General features: G+C 32.8%; 1 protein-coding gene across 1 annotated transcript in view; it reads left to right on the plus strand.

Annotated features, from left to right (window-relative positions):
• Window positions 1-12295, plus strand: part of LOC131841649 (putative ferric-chelate reductase 1 homolog) — a 31750-nt gene that overhangs the window by 10544 nt on the left and 8911 nt on the right. Inside the window, exons 2-3 of the mRNA XM_059189974.1 lie at window positions 9924-10024; window positions 10735-10917. Of these exons, the coding sequence (XP_059045957.1) occupies window positions 9935-10024; window positions 10735-10917 (273 nt within the window). The 5' untranslated portion in view covers window positions 9924-9934. The remainder of the gene's footprint in view (window positions 1-9923; window positions 10025-10734; window positions 10918-12295) is intronic.

A 12295-nucleotide genomic window follows, 5' to 3' on the forward strand; every position in this document is an offset into this window, starting at 1 on the left:
CCATTTAGTTATGTCTTTTTATAACGATTACTGCATCAATGACAAATCTATTTAATGTTTTTTTTTTATTTATTTATTAACGAGCTCAGGCAAACAGTGAAGATGCTTGAACTAACATAACTTATTTATAATAGCCTCTCATATTTTTAGTATTTAAATTTAATTTACCTATAAAATTAATACTTTAGATTTCTGTCAACAAATTGATGAGCAAAAATATTTAAATATGAAAAATACAATACGGTACAACCCACACATTTGGAACCAGTTTGGGATATACAAACACCTCGATTTTCCTGTACACAGATCATCATAAATATATAAAAATATAGCGTCCAAATCTTATATATAAAATTCTCGTGTCACAATGTTGGTTACCATACTCCTCCGAAATGGCTTGACCGATTTTTACGAAATTTTAAATGCGTATTCAGTAGGCCTGAGAATCGGCTACTATCTATTTTTCATATCCCTAAGTGATAGGCTTGTCCACGCCTAACTTTAATTTTTGGACATTTCTTTTATAATATAGGCATTATAAATACATACAACCCTAAATTTTCACCCTTCTAGCATCAACCTATTGTTTAATAGCGATTTTAATTAAAACTACCTTGACCGGGACAACTAGTTTATTTATAAATCTTTAATAATGTTTGGTTTTGTCATAATTTCGTGTTTTTTTATGTGTATTATATGGACGGTGCAATCGAAAGAAAGTAAATAATTGTCATAAATTTAAAACAATTGTAAAAGTTTTTGATGTGTGGGCTCGTTGAACATAGCATGACTTTGAAATGTGCAATTAAATTTATAATATATGACCTCCAAAGTGATTCATAAAAAACATTTGTAATAGTGCCGTGGGAGATTTGTATTCTACGTAGTAATAATGCTTAACAGTCGAACAGTGTGTCTGTTTATTCAGCTGTGTAATTATAATAATAGGACTTATTAAAGTATTCATGTCTAAATTAATATTAATAGTGAACTAGCTGTACCCATGACTTCGTCCGCATGGAATTGAACTTTATTTTTCTAAAATAAAAAGTAGCCTAAGTTACTCCTTATTACATCAGCTACCTGCCATAAATAGTCCCGTCAAACTCGGTCCAGCCATTTCAGAGATTAGCCGGAACAGACAGACAGACAAAGATTGTAAAAAAATGATATTTTGGTGTATGTACCGGATAGATATTCATTTGCATGTAGTAAAGAACTGTTATTTCAATATTACAAACAGACACTCGCAATTTTATTTTTATGTATAGATTACTTCTGAGAGTCGTGGTTTAGGAGTTTAACTTGACTTATAATCAAAAGAACACAAGATCAAATCTGACGAAAAAATAATATGTTTTGTTTTTTCTGACTGATTCTTAGGTGGCGGAATCATCAATAATTTGTTATTTAAAAAACTTATATATACGGATTCGGTGGTCTAGTGGTTTTGCTCACCGCTATACATGTTTTGGTTGCAGGTTCAATGCCCCGCACGGTGCAAACAATTATATTAATGAGTATGACTTTTTATATTGGATTGAGTGTTTTCTATGTATATTATGTATGTATTTACCTAAAAAAAAGTATTTCTATCAGTTGTCTAGTACCCGTAACATAAGCTCTGATTAGCTTGGTACTAGTACTTATCCTGTGAATTGTCCAGAGTTATTATTTGTGTTATATTATGTAGAATATAATTTAATTCATTCATTCATAATTTAAAACCTGTCCTCTTGTCGGTGGAACTCCCGCCACCTTTCACGATCTTCTATCAGTCCTTTTAGCTGTTGATACGACACGACTCCGACTTTTTCTTTAACTTGCTTGATATAGTTGTGTCTTGGTCTTCCCCTTAATTTAATAAAAACTCCCGTAATCCATAATTTAATTAAACTGTCTAAATTAATATAAACGTTTGTTATTACGTTAGATAAGTTAACCGAAAGTAGTTGTACTTAATAGAGGATTATTTATACAATTATTGTGATGGTTTGTCTGATAATAACACGCTATCACGAATAATGCATCGATCGGAGGCCACTGCACTGTATGATACGATATTTCTTTTACTATTTTCCGACTTATACTAATGTAGTATAAGCTAAGCATTGTGAATTTTGTTAGTTAATTTTGTTTTTAAGTTTTTATACTCTGTGTTAATATTATAAAGCTGAAGAGTTCGTTTAGTTGGCCGATCTAATCTCAGGATCTACTTGTTCTAATAGATAAATTATTTTAGTATTGGACAGTTTTATTGTAGATTAATAATCACGCTATGACCAAATAGAAGCGAAGCATTAGTGAAAAATTTGGATGAACTTGTAATTGATAAAAATAAAATATCTATTTTGGTCGGTATAGGTATATATATTTATATATATATACATATATATGTATAATATACAACGGACTGTATTCTAAAGAATTGTTCGACATGATGCCCACGGCTACTCTTTACCATCGCACCGCTCGCCATCGACAGGGAATTTATCTCCACACGCCGGTACAGTGGTCTCGGACAGTGCGGTATCAGAGGAACTTCCTTTCGCGTACACATAGATTGTCGAATAAACTACCTGCCGAGGTTTCCTCAAGAGACTACAGCATGGGGTTTTTCAAGAAGGGTACATTAAGGATCAACAACGTGTACATGACACTCCTGATGTTTCACGTGTCCATAGGTTACAGGACGCTTTACCATATGATAGGCCGTATGCTTGTTTGCCCCCATCGTAGTATAAAAAATATATAAGCCAAATATTTATCAGTTTTTGTAAAAAGTATGAGGAAATACAGTATAACCACAACTTCTGTTTTATGAACAATATATTTATAAGTTATAAAACCGGTAATGATATTAATTATACTATATTATACGCAGGTACCAAAATAAATCATATAAGAAATATGCGTACAGTTTATCGACACCATTATTTACGGTTTTTTATTAATTATAAATAACTCTGCAAAATATTAATCGGTAGTATTTTTTACGTAAGGTTATTAATATAGTTTTTATATATTACTAGCTATGGCTCAAGGTTTTGCACGCCATATATCGTTGAATTGAATGTAAAAATCATTTTTGAACATATGATTACGTCGTCCATAATTAAGTTTTCTATAAACTAATTCATTTTGAAAATGTTTTAGATAGTCAGTTATAACAAAAGATTTTACATACCTACTTATAGGTGCCTAATAATATTTACTAGAACTTGCGGTTTTGTCCGGCTGAATTATTATAAAATATCCTTTGTTAATTTAAGATACTATGGTCATTCTGGTATATCATATTTCATTGAATTCCGTCCAGACATATAATCATAGTTGAGTGACGTGTGCTTACAAAGGTGACGCTTATGAGAAAAGGGATTGTTAGTAATGTGATCTAATTACTCCATGGCTAACAATATACCAAGTCAGGTTGATCTCTACGCGGTTCCCCCTGGAAACTATTCCTGGTTAATTTGTCTCATGCTCATCTTATCATCCTCCACTGGTGGCTCGGAGAGTAGCGGCTGAAAAAATTAGTAAACATATCCAATGAGAAATTAAAACAACAGAAGAGAATCAAATATTATTAGGTATATTTGTACCTAAAGACTATACAATAAAAACAAATAAACATTACAAACTAATAAATGAAAATTGAATGTGTGATTAATTTCAGTGATAATAATGTTTTTGTAAGGCAATTCTAACTTCAAAATTAATGTCGCTGACAATATTATCTGATTGCACAAAGATTGAGTGTGTAGCGGTTTCTATGGTGATTGTGATTGTCGCATGCCTAATCCTTGTTAATGTACTTCGTACGACATCAACAGTTCGTCTCATCTCACTTAACTCTACTATCTATTATCGTATCTGTTTCTTCGAGAAATCTCTCAACTTATTTTTAAATAATCTTATTATATTAACATTAGATAGGTTATGTTATACAGACTATTTATATATCAGGGTCATACATAATTATGGTAATATATATTAACAATGACCGGTTTATACAATAATATGTCTATGATAGTATATATTTTTTTATCGTGATAAATAAAATTGTGGTCAAACTATGGTACTTAACCTGATATTACTCCTTTCACAGCCCAGACGTATGGTCAAGAATTTGTTTTTTTTTTTGTGCTACTGGAATGGCAAACATGCTGACGGCTTACTTTATGGTAATATATCAACCATCATCTATATGCCTACTACTAACTGTGCCAGCCCCAGACGAATTTGTGCAGAGTCTAGTGTTTACAACTTTACTTGAAAACTTTAACTTGACTTTAATAATTTATATGAAGAGATGACGTAAATTACCATATAATCTATATTCAGAATAACTAAAATTAAAACAGCATTACAATCCATGAAAGCACAGCAAAGCACTACATAGACAAGTAGACAAAAAATACCACAGTTATTTTTAGACCTCTCGCATCATAAACGTGTCAAAATTTAATTTTATTGGAAAAAAATACTGGAAAAATATAATACAAAGTCGCTGTCGCTGTCTGTCCGTCCCTATGTATGCTTAAATCTTTAAAACTACGCAACGGATTTTGAAGCGTTTTTTTTTAATAGATAGAGTGATTCAAGAGGAAGGATCATATGTATAATACATACATGTACCCGGCCGAAGCCTGGGCGAGTAGCTAGTATACATATATAATGCATAAAAAACTTCATCTTAAATCACTCTATCTAGTGCTAAAAACAGCATTAAAATCCGTTGGGTAGTTTGAAAGATCTAAGCGAACAGGTAACAGTAGATACTTTATTTTGTACTATGTAAAGATACAGTATATACAAATACACGGCTCGTTATACTATTTCATTATTATGTAGGTACACCTGTTTTGTACCTACTCTTGTTTATTACTATTCTTGTTAAAACTTTCTAAGTGCTAATAACCTAAGTTCAACCACATGAATATCGATTATTCAAATGAATTCTTCATGGTGAGGAATTTCTAACAATAGTCCGGTCGTAAGAAGGGCGTCTTTTCAGTCCTACATTTCAACGACCCAAATAAAGTCCTTTATTAATTTAAACAGGTATTAAAGAAGTAATGTTTCTTCAATTCAGGTGACCTCGATAGATTAGAAATGGTTATGTGTGGACCTTAAGAGACCTACAAACATCATTTTATTGAATAATAAGGCTTATAATAATACAAGCTTTTGTCCGCGGCTTCGCTCGCGTTTATTTATCCCCTTAGGGGTGGAATTTGTCAAAATCCTTTTTCAGGGGATGCCTACGTCATAGTAGCTTTATGCATGCAAAGTCTCAGCCCGATCGGTTTAAAATTGATAAATTTTCATACAAACTGTCATCTCCTATTTTATCCCCTTGGGGATAGAATTAATCAAAATCCTTTCTTAGCGGATGCCTACGTTATAACATCTACCTGCATACTATATTTCAGCCCGATCCGTCCAGTGGTTTGGGCTGTGCGTTGATAGATCACTACGTCAGTCACCTTTGAGTTATATATTTAGATTAAAAACACTGAATAATTTTAACAACCCTATTTAGTCCCAAGCTAAGCCAAAAGAGCCTACGGCCGTCGCGGGTTCGATTCCTTGTACGATACAAACATTTGTATTTCAGAGTAGGAAGATGAGATTGTTTTTATTAGTCTGGGTGTTTTCTATTGTTTTTAAAAAAAACATTTAAGTGTTTCTGTCAGTGGTCTAGTACCCATAACAAAAGCTTTGCTTAGCTTGGGACTAGTTCAAACTCTGTTAATTACACACTATAACACTTTGTTATAGTCGTATTTAAACGTAAATACTACTTGGCAATAAAGATACCCTTTTTTTTATTAGAATATAAATAATCTTTATTCAAATAAACTTTATATAAGCACTTTTGAATAGTCATATATTTTTGTTCTACCACTTATTAGAAACGCAATGCCTGGACAGTTAACAGAATTTACACTTTAAAGGAAAACTTTAAACAAATATTAATCACCCTTGAGTCAACTCGACATGACAAAACTACCGTTCTTTCATTATTTCATTTCGTTTGAGTTAACGTTTATTTCCGGCTTCCGCCCATTAGCAAGTAGTTACTTGCAATTTGTAAAGTTAAACACTTCAATTATATAAAGGTAGTTACTAGTCTTAAAATGTGATACTTCTGAACAAATACCATTTGTTTATCTAATCTTAAAGTTAACCTTCATCGCACTTCAATGATTTCCAGGCATTTTCAAAGACGTCGGAGTCACGTCAATTCACGTCAAAGTCATCCATCTGCGCGAAAGCAGTTTATCTTGTATAAAATAAAAACTATATATATAACATCTAAATTGTTCTATTTAAGTGTGTACATAGTATAATTTATACTAGAAAATTAAAGTCTCAAATCAGGCACGTAAATCTAAGAAAATCTTAGACAATCTATGTTTTATAAGAACATATTTTTTTCTCTGCCACAAAAGTTAATCAATCATCTGAGGAGAACTCAAAGAAACTTTTTTTAATATATGGAAAGCAAACAGAAGTCAACGTATGCTGACTAGTGTAATGCACTTTTCTAATGAATGACATAATTAACTAATTAGTTAAACACAACACAGTTGTTTATCTAATGAAAACAATATTAAACGGTTTTAAATTTTTGTTGTCGACAGTTAAACTTTTTAAATAATATACAATCTGTCTATTATTATGCTTGAATCTTACTTATATTAAATACGGGAAAATTTGTGAGGATGGATGGTTGGATGTTTATTACTCTTTCACGCAAAAACTATAGAACAGATTTTGTTGAAACTTTACAGTGTTATAGCTGAGCCTATACAATACATCAGAATAACACAGGCTACAAATTTTATGCGAGTGGAACTGCGGGCACAGCTAGTAAACTATAATTATAATTGGTCACAAGTACCAGGAATTGTTCGGAGATTTCCTCTATGCTACACGATGGACCCGGCACCTGCACCGTAAATCTCGATAATGCTAAGTTCCTCTGTCTATTCTTTTATGGTATGTTTATTTAAATAAATGTGTAAATATATGATTTTTTTTAATTACTATTAGTCGCTTAATGAATTTCTGAACAAGGAAAACAGAAAGATAACGAGAAAATCGGATCCCGTGACGCGAATCCCGCATATCAGATCCACGCTAACCTCGCTTGCTTTGATGCAAAGATATGAAACAGATAAACAAACGCTTACGAGGAAAAAGGACAGACGGACATAATTTATGTCGTCTCATGTAGGAAGTGAGGTCATGCGGAGTGAAGGGAATTCTGTTATGGAGTCTATGACTCAATCGCTTACTGACTTAGTGTACAATGTTTTTTTTATTTACTTGGAATGACAAACAAGCAGATGGTAAACGGTAACCGTCGTCTATTCTTTCGCCGTTCACGCTCTTACACTTTGGAACGACTTACCTCTTGAAATCAAGACCACGAGTAGATTTTCTTTCCAACTTAAACTGCAGGAATTTTTATTTTAAACTTCTAACTTTGTGTACATATATTATCTTATATATATATTTCCTCTTTATCCATTAGTATCTTCATTTTTCTATAATGTTAAAGATTGTTTTTATTGCCAGATGTCTTTATGTGTGGTATGCTTTTATTTGTATTTATGTATAGTTGTATATACATATATATATACGTAGTATATGCCGCCACCAACATTTCTCTGATGACTTCAAGCCATGGTTAAAAATGCCACAATGTGTTAAGTCTATAATAATTATCTATAATGAATATGCATTAAAATTATATAAATTACAAAATAAATTAATAAATAGTAAATTTATAAAATAACAATAAAACTATACAAAATTATTCTTCTTTATTATTAATTGGAAACATGGCCCACAAACAGCATAGTGTGCGACAACTTACTGTCACTCATACTGGGTGCTCATTGGTGCACCACCACATTAATCCGCAAGTTTGTTTGACCACTATGCTATAAAAAAACGCGTAGAAGTAACGAAATCAATTGTTGAAATAAAAAACAAAAGACCATGATCCAATAACAAAAACCCGACAGACATATTTTTTAATTTAAACATGAAATTTTCCTGGTTGACATTTTTCAACAGTTTATGACCGTAATAACTAAGTATATTTGGTTCTGTCGATTTCGTCATCCTAATTAATACCTATAATATTATTATAATAAGTTAGTAGGACATAAAATTAACAAAATAAATTAAAAATTAAGTTTTACTTACAACTTTTGTTTAAAAGAACACCAAGATTCTTGCACATCTTATTTATTAAACCTGCTTTCTAAATATGGCGGAAGAATAAAAAAAAAACATATTGAAAGGAGCTTAAAATTTCGTTCATTTGAATTGCTTACATTCAAGACTCTATTTAATCTATTTCTATTATAAAACGAAAGCAAACATCTTACATAATAATATTTAATTTCGCTATTTTATGTTGTTACTGATACTCTTTTGTTCCTTTCTAACTAGTAGGTTTTTTATTTGAAAGAAAGATAATTTAGATAAAACACTGTAATAGTTTTTTTTATGATAATGAAATGGTACACACGCCTGCGCTATCGGTTTTCGCTGGCGGGGCACCAGTGGAGGATGATAAGATGAGCAAGTTAGCCCATCGTGGTAAATTCGCTAAGAATTTACAATAATGGTTTTCTGGGGGAACCGCGTGGAGTGGAGGTCAAACTGACATGGTACATTAATGGAGGTCAAGCTGCAATGGGGTTATTAGTTCACATTATTAACAATCCTCTTCGTCCCATGCTGTAATAGTTAAAATTATATTGTACGACTTTGTCGTTTTTAAGACATTGATAAATGTTGAAAATACATCAATCCTGATATAGTCGTAATAAAGAATATTATGGAACCCTGTCGTTATAAGTGCGTGTCCAACAATGTTTTGTAATTTTTTTCCTTTTACGTGACCAGTTGTCACGGTCGGTGCGCAGACGCCGTGCCAGGTTTACTGCCGTTTTTGTTACTAACGAGTTGCTAAGTTACGTTAAAATGAAAACTGAACGATCGATTTAAAAAAGTTAATTTAGGTGCGATTGTTGAGGCATCGGAATACAATAATATTGCATTACGCACTCACTCAATATTCAATCGCGTATTTGAAATTATATTTTTTATGCTGTTGATGAGGCAAATGAGAAACTTTTTTTAAGCAAATCCATCATCCGAGTCACTTAAATATAGATACAAAGTTTTTTTTTGTATATGATTATATAAATTCGATCATACTATGGTATTTATAAGTGTAAGAGTTTGTTTCTGCAATGAACAACCTGCCGAAGTTTTCTCTACACATTACAGCAGGTTTAGGTTAAAGGTCGGCAACGCACACGTGACAAACAGGATATTGTATACGTCTGTAGACTACAATAACCGTCTACTATCAGGTAGGCCGTACGCTGGATTATCACCAGTATAGTATAAAAATACTGAGTTATCCGCGGTGACAAACGTATATGTACAAAATCTTCTAGTAACAAAAGATAATAATAATATCTTAGAACAACTCAGAGTGCTATGTAATCCTAAGTAAAGGAGTTTGTGTTGTGGGTATTAGACAATTGATATAAATACAAAAATCCATTTGTAAATACATACATAATATACATAGAAACCACCCAGGCGGATAGAAACAATCATAGTCATGAATATAAATGTATATGCCGCGCGTCGAATCGAATCCGCGACCATCGTTAATAAGGCGATGTGCTAAACCGCTAGACCACCGAAGCCATCAATATACTAATATAATATACACATAAGAATATCATCATTATTGCCTTGCCTTTATCCCATTATTTGGAGTCGGCTCAGTATATCCTCTTCCACTGATACCTATCAGCCATCATATCTGAACTTACTCTCCTTTATACATAGCAATATATATTTCTTTTATTTTTCAGGTGACAGAAAAATGCTGCCAAGGAAAAGAAGTACAATATTGTTCACAATACTCTACTTGATACAGTCATCACAGCAACATGGCTCCGGTGCTCCTCCAGCGGTGAGTTACACCTTTTTTTAATGGTTTAATATGGAATAGTGCCTTTTTTAACGTGTGAAAAAAATTTCAAAAGACCGTCTTCCTACTGGAGCGGTAATAAGGGAGTGTGTGGGCATATTACCCACTAAAAACCACACAGTGTACCTACGAGTGGGGTTGCCAGAGTCGCGAGGTCGTCGCGTTGGCATAACTACCGCACCCGTCTTTTGTTAATTGCGTGGAAAAATATTCAAAAGACCGTATCCTAGCCGGAGGGGTGACTAGGAGGTGTGTAGGTTTCTTACTAACTTAAGAATCATACAGTGTACCTAGGAGCTAGATTTCCAGAGTCGCGAGGTCACGTTGGCATAACTACCGCACCCGTCTTTTGTTAATTATGTGGAAACTCTTCATAAGACCGTATCCTAGCCCAAGGGGTGACGAGGATAATACATACCTAATAATCTGATAATGAAATTGCAACGTAAAAAAATGAAGGAAATCATCATCATCATCATCATCATCATCGCAGCCCGGAAGACGTCCACTGTTGGACATAGGCCTCCCCCAAAGATCTCCACGACGATCGGTCCTGCGCTGCTCGCATCCAATGCCTTCCAGCGATCTTGACCAGATCGTCGGTCCACCTTGCTGGAGGCCTTCCCACGCTGCGTCTTATTTAAGGAAATAAATCTCCTATATTAATAACATGCACCTATTTTCTATTTCAGGCGTGTATCGACCAGTTACCACGTCATTCAACCATCGAGCCACAGTCGACAGTTCCACCATACCTGATCCTCACATCAGCCTCCCAGGTCCGGCAGGGAGACACCCTGAATGTGACTATTGGGAGCCCAGCCGGCGCTCCACTGCCTATTGGAGGGTTTATCTTACAAGCCAGACAAATACAGGTAGGACAGGTTGTATTATACTAGATTCTATTGTTTTTTTTTCTACAATGTATAATTTCAAGTGCTACTCACTGATCTATACAAATTAAATTGAAGTGTCGCTTTGTAATTTTAAAATTAATAGCTTTTTACTAAATGTATATCAATGTATCTTTCTTTCTTTCTTCTTTCTGTATAATATATAAGGTACTTCCGTCAGAAAAACAATTAAAAATATATTTCTATCTATATGTTCTTGTGAGTTCTTCAAATCTCTGAAATGGATAGACAGACTTTGACGAGACGAAATATTCGTCAAGTCAACAAGGAGATACTTAACCGACTTTTAATTTTAGAAAAAGTATTTATTTTAATAATAAAAAAATCCACGAGAACTAAATCGTGGGTATCACCTAGTAATCTATATATAACTATATCAAGTAATATAATAGGTAAATAGATTGTTTTAGTCGAAAAGGATGCATACAAATTTTCATTTTGCAATAACTAGCAAAATGGGTTATGAGTAATATAATATGAAATAATTATGATACCATAATTATGAACAATAATAATCTTTATTACGATTAATATTTTTTTCAATCTTTAGAACGGTAAATTATGGATACAATAATAGAAAACCACAAACAACCTTCGTGTGAAATGAAAATTAATGAACATATTTTCATAATTCTCTGATAAAATCAGAGCGTGACCAAACATACAAACCTATGTAATATACTCGGAAGTCAAAAAAAATGTAAACAATTGACATTTCAGCTAATTGCACGTAATTACAGGAATTTCATTCTACTTAGAGACAGGTTGCAATATACCTTTGATCAGGAAAATTTATATAAATGTATACATGAGAACGCTAGTTAGCGTTTTTTAGACTGTTTATTTAATATAAATAAATATGATATGCGAAGTTTCTAAAAAGTTTCTGAATGAGATGAAAGTTTGTATGGTAATTCGTCATGTTATAATCTAGAACGATGACACAATTTTCTTTGGCTTTTTTTGGATTAGAGTATTAAATATATTTCTATATTTGGTAAAGGTCACTATAACACATGGACGAGTCGCGGGCACAGCTAGTAAGAAAGATAGAGTGAAACCTGGTTAACTGGGATCTCAACAGACCATATATCAATTATTAAGTCTTTCCATTAATCCAGTTTTCCATTAATCCTTTTTGATAGTTTTTATGTTTTTTATATATATTTGAATTTTATATTTTGACGTTCTGTTTTTATATACCGTTTGTTTTCTTATGCCATTGTCTTTATATTTTTGCTAGCGAGCTGATTACAAGTATTTTATAAGAACGTGTCTCATTTTTAACCAGCCTTAATACAGTCCATCCTTCCTTCCGTAAAAGCAGGTTTAAAATTAT

The sequence above is a fragment of the Achroia grisella genome, unplaced genomic scaffold (genome assembly GCF_030625045.1).
Source record: "Achroia grisella isolate CSIRO2021 unplaced genomic scaffold, CSIRO_AGI_Agris_v1 utg1867, whole genome shotgun sequence".
Lineage (NCBI taxonomy): Eukaryota > Metazoa > Arthropoda > Insecta > Lepidoptera > Pyralidae > Achroia > Achroia grisella.